The 17,371-nt window shown below is 49.4% G+C and overlaps 1 protein-coding gene across 4 annotated transcripts in view; it reads left to right on the top strand.

Moving 5' to 3' along the window:
- The first annotated feature begins 14,035 nt into the window (after positions 1 to 14,035).
- TBC1D9B (TBC1 domain family member 9B) overlaps positions 14,036 to 17,371 on the top strand; it is a 38,113-nt gene continuing 34,777 nt past the window's right edge. For 2 of the 4 annotated variants that reach the window (XM_069590393.1, XM_069590395.1), the window contains exon 1: positions 14,041 to 14,228. In XM_069590393.1, the coding sequence (XP_069446494.1) occupies positions 14,111 to 14,228 (118 nt within the window). In that variant the 5' untranslated portion in view covers positions 14,041 to 14,110. Of the gene's footprint in view, positions 14,229 to 17,371 lie in introns of all 4 variants that reach the window. The other 2 variants (XM_069590392.1, XM_069590394.1) reach the window with 2 other exon arrangements.

A 17,371-nucleotide genomic window follows, 5' to 3' on the forward strand; every position in this document is an offset into this window, starting at 1 on the left:
TAGGATTCTCCAGGCAAGAATACTGGAATGGGGTGTCCTGCCCTTCTCCAGGGGACCTTCCTGACCCATGAAAGTCTTTTATCTCCTGCATTGGCAGGCAGGTTCTTTATTGCTAGTGTCACCTGGGAAGCCCCCACACAAAAAGATTCCTAACAGCAATATTCATAATAGCTCCCAGTGGAAACCATGCTAATGTCCGTTAATAGAAGATTGGGGGACTGCCCTGCGGATCTAATGGCTAAGACTCCAAGCCACCAGCGCAGGCCCAGGTTCAATCCCCGATCAGAGAACTGGATCCCACATGCCGCAAATAAAAGATCTCCTGCCACAACTAAAAACCCCACATGCCACAGTTCAGACACAGTGCAGATGAAAGAACAAAATCTTCTATTTTTATTTTTTTTAATAGAAGATTAGGTAAATAGGTTGTGGGGCAGTCATACCATGGAGTATCACACAGCAATGAAAGTGAAGAAGCTGCTGCTGTATTCAGTGACACAGATGAATGTCACAACATAACATAGTCTGAAAAAGTCCAAGCTTGAAAGAATATATACTCTGTTTCTATTTATGTGAAATTAAAAACAGGCAAAACTAAACCATGATCTGAAAAGTCTGAATTGTGGTTTCCCTCGGAGGAAAAGAGAAGGCCTGGTGACTGGGATCAACAGAGGCCCTTGCAGAGTGCTGGTGGGGTTCTCGTTCTTGACCCAGTGATTTCACGGGCATCTCCTCTGTGGAAACTCACCTAGCTGGAAGCGTATACACTGTGCACGGCTGTATACAGGTTACACCTCCATTAACAGTCTACTTAGTGACAGTGTGTCGCCAATAATAAGAATCAGGTAATCAGCAAACAGCGTGTTTCCAGGTGCTGAAAAATTTACCATACTTTCTCGGCAAAGCCAGCATCATGCTTTTTTCTAAAATTCAGCTGCTTGTGTGTTCCTCTCTTGATATTTTATTTTTCTCAAGCAAACTGGTTAATAGCTGGGTAGATTGCTAAGTAAATTCTGACCCATGGTTTATTACCAAAGATTTGGTGTCAGCTGATCAACACAGTATCACAAAAAACTTAGCTCATTTCCACTTCTGGAGGCTTTAGTTCTTCCTGCAGAGAAAAAACTTCTTCTTCCTCTCTTTTCTTTTGTTTCGTTTTTTAAATCTTTAAGCTTTAAGCCCAGTTGGACTGTGCAGATTCTTCTGAGCGCTGAGACTCAGCAATCAGAGATCAAGCATCCCATCTCTTACTTGGGACTCGTCTTAAGAGGTCTGCTTATACAGATGGCAAGCATCTTTTAATTCATCCCAGTTTTTTAAATGCAGAAGTTTTTAATAAGGAAAGTTAAACAAGAAGTGACCATGAAATGGTTTCATTTAAAACTATACTCTGTATAATATCTTTCCTCTCCTCCCTGTCCATCCTATCATTTAAAAAATAAGAACAAAGTTACAGCAATTATAATACCTTATTTCAAGGCTCAAAAAGCTGTAGTAATCAGGACAGTGTTGTATTAGTGTGAAGACAGACAACTGAGGACTTCGCTGGTGATCCAGTGGTTAAGAATCTACCTTCCAAATGCAGGGGACATGGGTTCAATCCCTCCTCGGGGAACTAAGATCCCGCATGCTGCAGGGCAGCTAAGTCTGCGTGCCACAGCTAGAGGGCCCGCATGCCCCAGCTGCCGAGCGCGGGAGCTGTGGAGCCACGTGCAGCAAATGGGCCAGCCTGCGTGGCACAGTGAGAGCGCCTGCACGCCGCAACAAACCCCCCCGCGCCACCACTGAGACCTGCCACAACCAGACAAATCAACTGCCCAGAAAAAGACCACACCAGTTGATTGATGGATTTTCTTTTTTTTTTTTTCACCTTTTAAAAAAAATTGGAATATAATTGCTTTACAATGTTGTGTTAGTTTCTGCTGTACAATATTATGAATCAGCCATATGTATAAATATTATTTAGAGACATGGATCGGCTCACAGTGGCTGTCTGAGAAAGGACTGGAAATTACTGGTCTTAACATGTGTAGAGTTAATCATGTAAAGGAACTTTGATATAGATAGGAAGTTTTTCATGCATTCTGACCTGTCAGTCTGCCCAACTGATGACCCTGTGCCCTCTCCTACCTCCACCGGCCTGCTTAGCTCAGAACAGAAGCCTTCAAATGTATAAGCGGAATCTTTTTAAGAGCACCAGGCAGCTTTTGCTGGAAGAGCTCCAGTGGTCAATCTCTCGAGGATCCAAGCACTGACATTTATATATTTAAAGTGTGCTTACACTGAGGGATGCCTGTATTCTTTTCATAAGAGCCCTAAATGGACATGTTTGAGAAAATGTGATGCTTTGAAGATAATCCACATTTTTTTCCTTCAAGCCAGGTGGGGAGTATAGACCTGATGACCTATTAAGTCCCTTTTTCTTGCTCCTTTTCCAGGTGGTCACTTCTTTCATCGGAACTCTCTGTCCCCTCGAAGCCTGGTGTATGAAAGTGAATTCTCCACAATCGAACCGTCTTTGGACATGTATGATGAGAACAAAACCTGATTTTCTAAGTGGACTGTCCCCTCCTTTTGATTTATGATCACCTTTCTTGTTTTGTATTCTTCTGTCTGTGTCCATTTTGGGAGAATGGCAGTGCTTTCCAGGCACAGGTTGGGGCTCAGGGTTACAAAGTCCCCCAAGGCGAGGCTTTGAGGGCAGCTTTATTGCCCAGGTGGCCTCACAGCACGGAAAACCTCCCCAAAGCTGGGCACTGAACATGGGCCCCAAGAAGCCTGGCTGTTTCCGGAGAAGACGCGGGGCCCAGGGGGTAGGATTGCTTTGCCAGTGGGCTCTGAATAATCACATGCTATCTGTGTTGGGGTGACGCTGGGGTTTTTAGATAACCTTTGTGCTCCCCGCTTATACAGCATACTAAAGCCTATAGGCGCTGCTTCTGACTGGTGCAGGGCACACGTTGCTGGTGTGCCCTGCTCTGCATTTTCCTGTCTCTTACTTTACTTCCTGTTAAAGGGCCTCCTTCTAAAGTTTCCTAATAGAAAGCCTCGTCTCTTGTTCCTCCCCTGAGGCTGACCCCAAGCGCTGCAGTGGAGCTGCAGGCTGTGCAGGGTGGGCAGCTCTCCATGTTGTTGCTAGCCCCCCTAGCAGAGCGTGGCATAAGGTGAGCAGTGCCTCTGTGACCACTGAGACACGGAAAGTCCTGTCCCCGAGGCCGGTGGACCTGTCTTCTTGGCAACTGCTGAGGGGTATGGGGAGGGGGTGCTCAGGAGGCCAGCTGGGCATAGTGACCCCTGGGTGATGGCCAGTGATCGTCAGAATCAAAAAGCTCGGAGTGCTTTCTTGAGAAAAATCAACCACCTCCTTGCTGTGAGATACCACATAAACAGCCCTCTTAAGTCTACCCACCCAGCCCAGTCCCCTCCGTCAGCCTCAGCTGAAGCAGGCCCAGGAGCTCAAGGCATTGCGGACATCAGAGACACGTGTGTTCTTCCCATGTTCAAGTTACCATCTCAAGAAACGTGTATCTCCAGAGTGCTCCCAACACAGAACCACAGTGAGCTAACTGATAAAGCTGACTACGCATCCTTTTTGCTCAAGAATGCACCATAGTTCGCCTGTTTCTCCTCTGGATATGAGCTACACAGAGATGTACATGTAAGCCCTCAGCTCCTGTGTGAGACTTCAGTGTGTGACTTCAGTTCCACGTGCCTGGAATTTGATCTGGCAGCAAGCCACGCAGACTTGCCCTGTTATTTGTATTGACTCTGTAGGACAGAGTTTGAGGGGAACACTTGCCATTTCTCCTGTGAAGCTGGCTTCTCCTGCTGTGATGTGTTGCTCAGATGCCTCAGACACAGTGGTGCCTGGAACGAAACGCCTCAGAGAATCAGGGTGTGATGTCACCTCCGAGTGACCAGCAGCATGCTATCGTTTGAGGCTGGAGCAGTGCAGAGTCAACAGCTTTTTCTTTTTAGCTTTAACCAAGGGCTTTTATTTGGTTTTCCTTTGTACTCTAGTCTTTGTACTATAAAAATATTTTTGATAAACAGTTCCAAGAGAGTACTGTTTGGAAAGACGGGTCTGGCCCCCGGCTTCACAGTGAGAGAATGTGTCTCAAGGAGAGCAGAGCTTGGTCTGTCGGAGGTTCCAGACACGCACCTGCGTCAGTGTTTGGTTTGGCCGTCTTCCAGAGAAGGTGGCTCAGTTCTGACCACGGTGTCACTACCGTGACCTTGTTTCCCTGAACCACAACTTAGGTCCCAGTGGAGTGTCTTCTGATTTGTGCATTAGGAAAGCATATATGTTAAATTTCACTCCAGACATTCCTTTACTGAAAAGAAATGAAATTACTCGAGAAGAAACTAAAAACTTAGACCCTAAAAGTCTGCCTATTCATAGAATATTTGAATTTCTGGTAAATCTAGGGCACACATTCACTGTCAAACAAAGAGGCATTTCTTACGAGGAAATTCTCTCAGAATAGTGCTTCAGATCCCAACTCTTTCCTAAAACTTGGGGCCACTTTCCTACTAAGCTACAGAATGTCCTGCTTTTGTCCGGAGAGACAGACAGTAACTTCTGGAAGGTCCTATCTCCCAGGGATAGGGAGGGTAGCATTTTTTGTCCCAAACAACACGTTGTCTCTTTGCTGGAAGCTGTGCCAAGGGGAAATCCTCTGCCCAGCCCCCACCCCACCCCCAGGGATCCTGGCAGAGGGCGGGACCCCAGGCTGCTTGCAGAGAAAGCACTTCTCACTGTAGGCAGTCCTGCCCGTGAGAAGCTTGAGGTTCATGGAGCAGAGTGTCTTGGAAAGTTGGGGTGCAGAGAGGTGCTTCTGCCCCGTATCTCAGTGTCTGCCAGTCTTACAGCTGCAGTGGTTATTAGCCGGGGATGATATGATAACCTCTGATTGTTTTTTGTGGGTTTGGGGGGAAGGGGGCAGAGAGTACTATTTGAAGAGTGGGAGGGATAGAGGAGTGAGCTTCTTACACCACAAACCCTCTGGCCCTTCAGGAGACTGCTCTGAGCTGAGCCTGGCTCCCAGGGCCCCCTCTGTAAAGATGGGCATGGCCTCCACCCTGTCTCCAGGCCGAGCTGGGTGAAGAGCCAGCAGGCACCACAGGACAAGTGCGGAGCTGGGCCTGGAGCAGCCTCATCCGTTAGCTGATCTGTGAGGAACTGGGTTGTGACAGGTAAAATGCAAACTTTACAATTTGGTGGGCTTTAACTTCCTAAGGGAAGAACTGCCCATAGCCCTGCTTTCCTTTCAGGAAAGAGAGGGAGCGAGCAGAGGCACTTGGTCCAGTAACCGCCAAGCTGTCCACAGTACAAGGGCTAGGCTTGGTGGTGTGCGTGGGCAGCGTGTCTATCCAGGGCTGCCCGCCTCTGCCTTCTCAGGGGGAGACAGGCTTTACCACCGGGAGCTTGTCTTGACAGAGTCTGGTGAGTCCCACTTTGGAAGAAAGGCCTGGCCCAGAGGAGCGGACACACTTCCCTGAACACCCTCATCTAGACTGATGCACCAATCTGAAGCTGATAGCCCAACTTCTTTGTGGGGCTACAAAGAGTCAAAGCAAAACAGAATAACTAAACTTGAGTAACTTGATATTTACTGTGGGCTTTATAAGCTCTTCCCATATTTTAATACCTCTCACATCCAGTTCTTTCCTTGACTTCTGTGTTATATGAAACTGGTTTCAATGGAAAAAAATCAGATGTTATCTTGCTTGCTGTTCGCCTTTATCATCTGAGCAGTGATTCTGCAGGAAAACGAGATGGTGTTAATATCCGGTCACCTGTAACAACGGTTGGTGCTCATAAACTTCATGAAACAAAAGCACCATTTCCAGGAAGCAGCATTGAGAGGGAAAAGGTAGGAAGTTCTCACTAGGTGCCAAACACATATATAGGGAGTTACGGTGAATCCAGTGATTGTTAGGCTGTTACTGAAACTGGCACCTTATCAGCCAGCTGAGATGTGAGCCCAAATGAAATGGTGGTGGGTGCTGAAGAGGCTTCAGGGCGTAGATGGAAGGCTGTGGTGCAGCTCAGGAACCCCACCAGCAGGACCTGTGGTTGCTGAGGATGCCGTGCAGACCAGGGGACTGAGACCAGCAAGGCCTTGGGTTCACCTCCTGGGAAAGGAGAGCTTTGCTGTGGGGAGGGCTCACATCTCAGCTTTGCAAAGAGGAGGAGCTGGAGGGGGTGAGCCGGGTAGGCCTGCAGTGCCTGGGTGCTGGCGTCTGGCTGAGAGTTCGGGAGGAGGGAGTCATCAGATTGAATCAGAAGCCTAGCGCTGGTCTCAGTGACCCAGGGGGTTGGGCGGACACAGAGGGAGAGAGACATGGGAACAGCTTAGATCTGAGGGCTGGCAAGACTTCTAGGGGAGGCACAGAGATACAGCCCTGGACCTCAGGCAGAGGTGTGGGGAGGCGAGGGTGGTCAGTGTGTGGCTCCACTGGGCATCAGAATACTGGGAAGCTGTGTTAAATGGACACAATACCTAGAGCTACCAAAGTAGGCACCATGTCATCCAGGCCTCGGGTGCCCCAAATCTCTCCCTCCCCTCCTTCCCACACACACTCACTGGGGTTAGAGTCTCCTAAAGTGGGTATAGACAGGCCTGGGGGTCCTAAGCTAAGCTCAGATGATGATGGATGCCAGAATAGGGTGAAAATCGCCCACTGATTTGAGAACCAGGACAATGACATTTGAGGACAGAAGGGGCTACAGACAGCAACTGACTTAGAAAAAACCACTGAGCAGAACTTCCCTATTCAAGAAAAGTGGTAGTCACTTCACTGCTGTGCCAGGAGAAGCCTCACTAAAGCCCAGAGATGGGGTTTGGGGTTATCAAACTCAGAATTCACTCCCAACTCCATGTATGGGGCAACTGCTATGACATCCACAGCTTAAAATAAGTGTCTTCCCTGTTAAAGGCAGTTGTTAAAAGTGAGATGTGTTGACTTTTGCCATTTCTTTTGGCCTTGTTGGTAAATCACTCCAAAGTCTATTTGGAAAAGGATGAAATGAATGTCATGTTCATGGAACATCCATGGGTGTGGTTAAGATTCTTTCAGCAGGACTGGAGCACGCCTTAAAGATTTTAAGTTTGGTTACAGAGAAAATTCAGGGGAAAAGGCTACAGAGGTAAGGCGCCTGTGTTTCCTTCATGAAATTGTGCTTTTTTTTTTTTTTTAAACTGTCCTACAAAGCAGCCAGAAAAACAAAGCATGCCAGCTCCCACAACCAGAAGAGAACGGTTTCTCCCACAAGAGACCATGTCCGCAGCTGGCCAGCCCCTATCACTCCTCTGGGAGTCAAGTTAGGAGGTTTGCCCTCTTTCTTAGGGGTACCCTGAAAGATCCCCGAAGGCTGAACCTTGAAGAAGAGTCCAGTGGGTCTTCAGTGGACATGGGGTAAAAGCAGTCACCTGAGCTCTCCAGAGCTGCCTCCCACCAGCCTTCAGTGATCATGGAGGAGAGGCGATGCCGTTGGCCTAGAGGGCTGAAAGAACAATATCTTTGCCCAAGACTTGACTCTCATGGTCCCAGAAGGCCCTGGGCGGCTCCCGGTTCATAACTTGGGACTTAACTGGGGTTTTGCCCCTTGCAGTTCAAAATAGCTCAAGCCATGCTTTCTTCACTTTGACTTGTGGGGAGAGAAAGATACTTTGTGACAAACAGAAAACAAAGAAACTGAACTTCCTGCAGACTTGAGTATCAGTGTTTCCGAAGGATTCCCGGCTGCTGGAATCACTCAGGCCTTTGTCCCAGGTCTCCCAGTTCCTCCCACTGGATCACCCACACGCATGTCCACAGACAGACAGAGGTCTGAGGTGACGCAGACCCGGCTCAGCAGCCTGAAAGGAGTAACTTTCTCAGAAACGGCAGGCATGGGGAGCACTGCCGGTGGCCCAGAGGCAGCAGCCACAGCGTGCCTACTCAGGCCGAGTGTGGCATCCGGCTCGGCTCTAAGCACCTTCACAAACCGCACCCCTTCTTCTTCGGTGGAAGGGCCAAGAGCTGGAGGATGTCATTAGCACCCTTTTATCAGCTGCAGTGGGGTCTTGATCCGCTGGGACACAGCTTCTAGGGTCACCCACTCATTTAATGCTGGCCCGAAATGGCTCACTTCTCACCAGCCTGCGATAGTCCACTTGGGCAGGACTGTGTGCAGGCAAGAGGCGTGCTGGTCATCTGGGAAGTCTGACCAGCTTTCATCAGCTCCTTACCCCTCGTGATAATCACTCTGTCCAGCTCTTAGCAACTTAGAGCTACCAGCATCTGTGGAGAGTTACAGATGATAGTTCTGAGCTATTTTTACAAATTTAACCCAACACAAAGCGAATTCTAATTTGCTGTAGGATTTATCCTTCATCCATAATTATGTCCACATATATTTACACTTAGAGAAGAAAACGGCAATGCATTCTAGTATTCTTGCCTGGAGAATTCAATGAACAGAGGAGCCTGCAGCCCATGAGGTAGCAAAGAGCTGGACACGACTGAGCATGCACACACACACACGCATTTACACTATGTGACGTTAGAGGAGTTTTCTAGTGACGGGGCAGCGCTGAGCCAAGATGTCTGTGGAAACAGAAGAGGTAAACCATCACACCTCAGGCCACTTCTTTCCCAGCTGAGCAAGCTGTTCCTAAGCAGAAAGACTCACTGCCTACTGCCTACTGCCCACCAGCATGCCACAGGACCAGGTCAGTGGGTGTGACCAGTGCCAGAGTCCCGACTCCTCTGCTAGGTACCCAGCCTGAGATGACACAGCCATCCTAGAGAGAAGTGAGAGGGTATCATGTCCATTCACTCCCTGGCAGCCCAGGCCTGTCTTGCTGACCCAGTTGGAGGAGGGGCACCCTTGGCCCAATCTTAGGGCCAGAAGCTGGAGTCTTAGGCTGAGAATGGAAAGCAGGGTCCACTTCTGAGTGGCAGTGACTCTAGCTAAGGAAACTTGACCCAGTGATTCTAAAAACAGGAAAAGACTCCAAGCTAGGAAATGCTATTTGGAATATGGGGAGCCCCATCATCTAATAGAACAATCCTGTTCCTAAACAAGAGAAGACGTTGGTCCAAGTCCTAGGCCACATACGTCACAATTGGTTTTTTTACCTTCAGTAGCTTTTATACTCATGTTAAAGTTAGCGCTTTCATATTTCGGCCATTCAAAGAGCTCAGCGCCTCTTTCTCCGAGTTTCTGCAAACCATGCACAACATCTCAGAGGGTGGCATACAAAACTATTTTTCTAACTATAGCACAGGTAGTTTGGGGTGGGGGAGGCTTGGGATATACCTACATGTAGCCAACAACTTATTTTCCCACCTTGAGGGATGAAAGGGAGACTGTATACCTGACTTTAATTTGCCATTGGATCTCTTGTACCAGAAAAAACACATATCAAATATCCAATAAGTAAAATTGATCATTAGCTTAATCTGGGGACTCGCTATAAGGAAGGGTCACTTTGACCAGAACACAGATACCTACAAATACAATGTGAGCTGATTTCTTGGCAACCTTTAAAATGTTCTGGGCAGCACAACTTCTAGGTCCGTACAGTTGATGTAAGTATAATTAAGTAGTGAAATTGTATGGTATATTCCTATATGCCAATAGTGTATACCTGTATGTGCAGGATTTGCTAATATAACCATTTCAATAAAAACTTGTTGAAAAAGATGCATTGGCCCCATGGAGTACTGTTGGTGGATACCTGTATCAGTGAGGACTCTCTTGGTTGCAAATGACTGAAACCCCAACCCAAACTGGCATAAGTAAAAAAAAATAGTGTGGTGTTCCCCAAAAGCTAAAATGCCACAAGTATGCATATATCACTTATGGAATGTCTGGGCCCTCAAATACTGACCCCAGGACACATCTGCTAGTCATAGCCTCATCAGCACAAGAGCTGGCCTGACTCCCCAGGAGACCAGAATGGTATCTCCTCGACCAGTTGGCTCGGTTGGAAACACATAGCCTTCACTGGACCAGCCCCTGTGGTCACGGAGGTAAAATGCGCCCTTAGCCAAGGCCAGAACTGGCTCTGCTGTTGTCGCCACGAGTGCATTCAGCTTCCCTTGAAAGACAGGAGCTGAGAGCTGAAAGACGTGGTTGCTACAGCAAAATCATGATGCTATGCAGGAAGAAATGGAGGTTGGGGCAAAACCAGCAAGTGTCCAATACATGTAGAAAAGAGTTGGAACCAGGAAGGTGTGGACGTTAATACGACTTCTGCACTTATTAGTATGAAACTGGCAAATCACCTGTCTGGATTTCAGTTTTATCTCTTTAATGCTGCTGCTGCTGCTGCTAAGTCGCTTCAGTCGTGTCCAACTCTGTGCGACCCCATAGACGGCAGCCCACCAGGCTCCTCTGTTGTCCCTGGGATTCTCCAGGCAAGAACACTAGAGTGGGTTGCCGTTTCCTTCTCCAGCGCATGAAAGTGAAAAGTGAAAGTGAAGCCGCTCGGCAGTGTCTGACTCTTAGCAATCCCATGGACTGCAGCCTACCAGCTCCTCCGTCCATGGGATTTTCCAGGCAAGAGTACTACAGATGCTTAATATCAAAAATCACTAGGAAAATGCAAGTCCAAACCACATGAGATACTACTTTTTATCTACTTGGTGGCTATAATAAAAAACATAGTAACAAGTGTTGACTAGATATGGAGAAAGTGCAACTCTCACACATTACTGGTGGGAATGTGACATGGTGCAACTGCTTTGGAGAACAGTTTACAGTTCCTCAAACACATAGCTTTATCATATGGCCCAACAATTCTACTCTTATGGGTCTACCCAAGAGAACGGAAAACATGTTCACCCAGAACCTTGCACACAGATGTTCATATCAGTGTTATCCATAACAGCCAAGAAGGGGAAATAGCCCACATGTCCATCAACTGGTACATGGCTAAATAAAATGTGGTATACATAAGCAATGGAATATTATTCAGGCATAAAAAAGAATGCTAAAACACAGATGAACATTGACTACATTACAGTAAGTGAAAGAGGCAGAACACAAAAGGCCGTATGAACCGTATGACTTCCTTTATATGTATCTTGCCACTCACTCTGGGCACTGAACCCAGGGTAGATAAGGCACAACAGGGGAAGCTGGAAGAAGACTCGAGGAGCCAAGGGGACTGCAGGCATGTTTATTCTTTCCAGGAAGTGGCTGCCCGGAGTCTTCAAAGACTACTGATATACTACGCCGGACAAAAGCGGCCCGTGGCCAAGTAGGCGTGCAGGCCCAGTGCAGGTCAGCATCATCGTTGTTTACAGAACATAAGGTATGAGGCTGTGACAGAGTGGGGCAGGAGAGCCTGGCTGACGCCGTGTTGTCAGTCACCCTCTCCAAAATATGAAATGTCCAGAATAAGCAAAATTATAAGGATACAGATAGACTGATTTCTGGGGGTGGGGGGTGGAAGGGGTTGGGGTATAAGGAATGACTGCGAAGAGCTGAGAGGTTTCTTCTTGAAATGATGAAAATATCCTGGAATTCTGCTACTACCTCCCAGCCTAGCGTGCTGTGCTCTCTGCCTGTTCCCATCAGGGCTTTGCCTGCCTCCTGGCATCAGATTCCCTCCTCACAGTGTGTACAGTTACACAACTTTGGGAATATACTAATCACTGTCTTGTGAATTTTACAGCAGTGAGGTTTATGGGAATGTGAATTCCATCTTTGAAATTAAGGGAGGAAAATGAAGTAGGCTTAGCACAGTCTAAGTGTTCAATAATTTTTTTTTTCCTTCTCATAAAGAACAGTTCTCCAAAGGTTGTCTCCAGATTATCAGCATCAGAATCACCTAGGAGTTTATTAGAAATGCAAATACTCTGAGGGGGGGCCCGGCAATCTGCTTTAACGAGCCCTCCAGTGCACGCTCAAGCAGCTGCACCATTTCACCTTCCCACCAGTAATGTGTGAGGAAGGAAGGCACAAAATAACCCTTTACCTCCCCTCAAGGGGTTAACAAGTACAGTTGGCCCCGGAACAACACAAGTTAAGGGCACCTACCCTTTGAGAAGCTGAAAAATCTGAGCCTAACTTAATGGCTCTCTCCAAGGTTCCCTTCTATCTACAGTTTTGCGTCTGAGGATTCATCCAACCACCAATCACACAGTACTGGTAGTGTTTAAATTTTTTTTTTAAATGAGAATATAAGTGGACCAGTGCAGGTCAAACCCTAGTTATTCAAAGGTCAACTGTACTACCAAATTCTTAAGGGTAGATTACTTTCCAGAAAGTACAACACAGATCAGTTTAAGCTTCCAAGGTCTTAAAACAGGCCTCTGCATTCTGGAAGTTGGTTCAGATTCTCAAGCAATATTTCAGAAGACTTAATCACTCTGGCTGTTCACCATAAAACTACCTTTTCATACCTATATCTATTCATATTAATATTAGATTCTTAAATGCCAGTGATAGAAACCCAGTTCAAAACCACCTTAAGCCTCTATGAATGATTCTAAAGTGCCCCCTTCCCTCTGGCTTCCTGCAGGACTCAGGTGGCCTAGTCCATCCAGTTTAGCCCTGGTGGCTCAGCGATAAAGATCCCCATGCCAAAGAAGGAAAGGCAGGTTTGATCCCTGGTCAGGAAGAGCCCCTGGAGAAGGGAATTGCTACCCACTCCAGTATTCTTTCCCTTCTCCAGGGGAATCTTTCCAACCCAGGGATCAAACCCAGGTCTACTCGCATTGCAGGCGGATTCTTTACCAGCTCAGCCACAGGGAAGCCCAAGACTACTGGAGTGGGTAGCCTATCCCTTCTCCAGCAGATCCGGACCCAGGGAATCCAACCCGGGTCTTTCGCCTTGCAGGCAGATTCTCCTGCCTTAAAGGCAGGAGACCCACAGAATCTGCTTGCAAGGCAGGAAGGGAAGATCCTGGAGAAGGGAAGAGAAGAAGACCGGGAAGATCCGCCGGAGAAGGGATAGGCTACCCACTCCAGTAGTCTTGGGCTTCCCTGTGGCTGAGCTGGTAAAGAATCCGCCTGCAATGCGAGTAGACCTGGGTTGGGAAGGTTCCCCTGGAGAAGGGAAAGGCTACCCACTACAGTATTCTGGCCTGGAGAGTTCCATGGACTATATATAGTTCAAGGGGTAGCAAAGAGCTGGACAGGACTAAGCCACTTTCACTTTCCAGTATCCTTGCCTGGAAAATCCCATGGACAGAGGAGCCTGGAAGGCTACTGTCCGTGGGGTCGCAAGAGTAGGACGTGACTAAGTGACCAAACAACAAATCTTGATTCATGCCTGTTGCCCCAGGCGACATTAACAGTTCCCTCTTTCACTCAAAGGAGAAGGCAATGGCAACCCACTCCCGTACTCTTAAGAGTCTTCTGGACTGTGAGGCAGTCCACCCTACAGGCAAGCACTGGGATAGCAGAGCTCCACATGTCCAGCCTCCCTCTGCTGCCTACCCAAGCTTGTGCACAAGCCTCCGGGGCCCCAGGCCAGGTGCTGCCCCCGACCCCAAGCCCACCCAGCCTCAGTGACCCCATCCATCAAGTGAGGGGACTGCACTGGTTTCTGAGGACCCCGCCGGCTTCAGGGCTTCCTAACAACCCGTGCTGGACTCCTTGAGGTTCCCTTCGTCTTAGGCCCAAGCGTCAACATGAGTCACCACAACAGACTAACACTTTTCCAGCCACCCTTTCCAAATGTTAACAGGCGCTGGTTTGCTCTGAACAGTCAGCTAAAAATGTATTTCCAAAGGCTATTCCTTTACATTTCCCCTGCAAACCCTGGACAGGTTTTTACAAAACGCCAGGCGCCCTGCTACCTGTGAACTCAACCATTCCGGCCACAGGCCATTGGCCCCGGGGCTGAACCCGCTCCTCGATGAGCCGGCCGCGCGAAGGCCTGTGGCCAGAAGGCCAAGAGGGAAGCGGAGAAGGCCGGGCTAACCGGTCCCGCGAGCGGGCGGGGAGAGCGGAACGCGCCGCGAGCCCCGAGGCCCCGCTGCCCCGGCGGCCGCCAGGGGGCGCCGCCGGCCCGCGCGCCCCGCCCCGCCCGCTCGGCTCCGCGAGGCGACGGCGGCGGCGCTTCCGCCCGGCCCGCGTCGGCCGGGTGAGCGCGGCGCCGCGATGTGGCTGGGCCCGGAGGAGGTGCTGGTGGCCAACGCGCTGTGGGTGACGGAGCGCGCCAACCCCTTCTTCGTGCTGCAGCGGCGCCGCGGCCACGGCAAGGGCGGCGGCCTCACGGGTGAGAGGCGCGCGGTGGCCGGGCCTGTGGGCGCCGCCGCGGGGCGGGCGAGGAAGGAGCGCCGGGAAGCGAGGGCCGGCCGCCGGCCAGGCCGGGCCGCCGAGCGGCGCTGCGGACGCGCACGTCGGCGCGCGGCGGGGCCGGGCGGCGCGGGGCCGGGCGGCGCGGGGCCGGGCCGGGAGCGGGGCGGGAGGCCGGGAAGCGGGCCGCGGGCGGGCGGTGGGCGCCGGCCGGGGCGGCGCCAGGAAGGACGGGGCTGGGGCCTCGAGGAAGACATCTGCGCTCGCGTCAGGGGGCGGCCGGGGAGCCTGCGGCCAAGCGGGGAGGCCAGAAGAAGGCTGGCGGCGGCCCCTGCCGGATTCGGCGCCCGGGACCTTCCCGGGGCTCCGCGGAGGCTTGTGCAGCTTCCCGGCACGGATCTCACGGCGGAGAGTTCGCGGGATCTCCTGGGCCTCTGCTTCCCCCAGGGCCTCCCAGGAGGGGCCGAGGGACACAAGCATTCCTTTCCTTCTCCTCCTCCTTTCCCCGCTCAGCGAAGAATTGCCTTTTTAGTGAGATCAGAGTTCCTCCCAGCTGCTGCCTGACTCAGCTTCCATCTCTCCAGCTTCTCCTCCTCCGTCTTTCCCGCTTCTTGGTGCGTTGGACCTGCAGAACGAGGCTTAGCTGGATCACCGATATATGTGTTCTGATGACCTAGGCAGGGTGCCTCTTTGCCCGTCTGTCTGGGCACTACGCAGGACTGTCTCTCCTGGGGTGTGTGGCATTTGGGTTCCCGGGGATGTCCCCTGGGCACCCCTCCTACAGGTGTTGTCCACAGTCCAGGCACTGCCGCAGCAGACCTGGATCAGTCTTAGCCAGACCAGTGCCCGTGCTCCCCTGGCGGCCCATTGCTGCCATTGAGGACCTCGGGCCCAGTGTTGCCGGGTCTTCTAATTATCAAGAGAATTTTCTGTGAAATGTCCTAATGTTAAACATTAGCAGCTAATGTAGCCCTGTCAGGTGCAGACGGAGGCTTTCCACGGGAGAACGCTTCCTTCAGCCTCTCCTGGGCCACCTCCTGACCTGGAAGTGTGTGAGGTTACCAGGAAGACTGTTGTCTTCAGTGCCTTGAGCCCCCTCCCAGAGGCCTCTGGAATGTCAGGAGCCAGTGCCTGACCTGCATCCTGGACTAGGCTGTTCAGTGGAGGTTAGACAGCAGCCCCTCTGGAGAGACTGACCGGTGGTCCGCCTCGAAGCCTGTGTAGAAATTGAATGCTCAGGTGCCCGGTACTTCAGGTATATCAGCATACCCATGTTTCAGTCTCAGGGCTTGCTCTTGCTCTGCATTTCCACAGGTCGTCCCAGTGCGAGCCTGGGTCCCTCTGTGCTCTGCCTTCCTGTGCAGAGAAGGCCTTTCTACCACCCTCATCTCTCCATGTCCCCCGAAGCAGGCTTTCCAGTTCTCCCCTGGGGACCATGCCTTGAACTCTCTGCTTTAGCTATGTTTGGTCAGTTCTGCCGTGGCCTTTGCTGTGGCCTTCTCTGTGCCATGATGGACTTTATGGTTTCCTGAACACACTCTTCTTGCAGGAGAAACAGTTCACAATGTGGTTTTATTCGATCTGTCTTAAGACAGATGCCAACCTAGATTCTTCGTTGATGACTGTGATGACATGGTCTGCCATTATATTTCAAGTCTTGCAATATAGATATGCCAACGATATAGGAATTAAAATTTCTGAGACCAGAAGAGAAACCTCAACATGAACAGTTATAACAAGTTTATTCCAAACACTGAAAAGGCTTGAATATGCCACTTAAACTGCAATTTACAGAGGCATTTTAGAACATTTCAGTAAAATAAACATTACAGACTCCTGACTTGGATGTATGTGAAAATTACCTTCTTTTGTAACTGATTGTTTTGTTAGACTGCAGGGTGAAAAAGCAGATTAAAATGGAATATGAAACAAGTGTTAAAGTCAAGCAATAAAGTCAATAGTAATTATTCTGGTATCAATACAAAAATGGTCACAAAATATTTTCAGAGCATACCAAAAACAGCATTTTATTAAAAGGAAAAAACAGAGACTTCCGTGGTAGTTCAGAGGTTAAGAATCCACCTGCTGGGGTTCCCCTGGTGACTCAGTGGTAAGGAATCTGCCTGCCAGTGCAGGAGACCCAGGTTTAATCCCTGACCCGGGAAGATCCCGCATGCTGCAGAGCAGCTGTCGAGCCTGGGCTCTGGAGCCTGCAGGTCGCAGCCCCTGAGCCTGTGTGTCGTGACTGCTGAAGCCCATGTGCCCTAGAGCCTGGGCTCTGGAACAGGAGATGCCACTGCAGCAAGAAGTCGCTGCCGCAAAACTGGAGAGCAGCGCCCACTCACCACAGCTAGAGACAGGCAACAAAGGCCCAGCACAGCCAAAAGGAAACAAAGTTAGTTTTTAAAAAAGGAAAACTATAGGTCCAATATTCCTTACGAGCAACAAAAAAGAATTAGCCTGCAAATGCAGGGGACACATGTTCTATGCCCCCCTGCTCCAGGAAGAGTCCATGGAGCAACTGAGTCCATACCCTAGAGCCTGCACTCTGCAACGGGAGAAATCGCCACACTGAGAAGCTGCTAGAGAGTAGCCCACACAGAGCAATGAAGCCCCAGCGCAGCCAAAAATAAACAATAAGCAAACCTCAAATATGAACAATGGACAGGCTTTCATTTAGCTGAATAATTCAATTAATGAAGAATAAATCAAATAGTTGCAAAATGTAAACATTTCCTCTGATTTATTGGGGAAATAGTGATGTTGACAAATGTTGATGACATTGTGATGAGAAGGAAAACGAAATGTCCTAAAATGCTTCAGAGATGGAAAAAAAAATGGGACAATTTGGCCAATACTAAAAATTTGCCTGTTATTTTCCATCATGACTTTTGAGGCTACATTATCTTCCTGTTGTTGATGTGGAAAATGATGTTAAATATCATTGTCTTATCAAAAAGACATCAAAGTATACAGCCAGAAATGTCAGAGAGACATGTCATAAGAAATGTATCTGGCAGTTAATAATCACATTGTTTTTCTGGATTTTGTGATATTTGTGGTATTGTTTTGTTTAATATTTATTTGTTTGGTTGTGCTGAGTCTTAGTTGCAACATGTGGAA

This window comes from Ovis canadensis, chromosome 5, assembly GCF_042477335.2.
Source record: "Ovis canadensis isolate MfBH-ARS-UI-01 breed Bighorn chromosome 5, ARS-UI_OviCan_v2, whole genome shotgun sequence".
In the NCBI taxonomy this organism is placed as follows: Eukaryota; Metazoa; Chordata; class Mammalia; order Artiodactyla; family Bovidae; genus Ovis; species Ovis canadensis.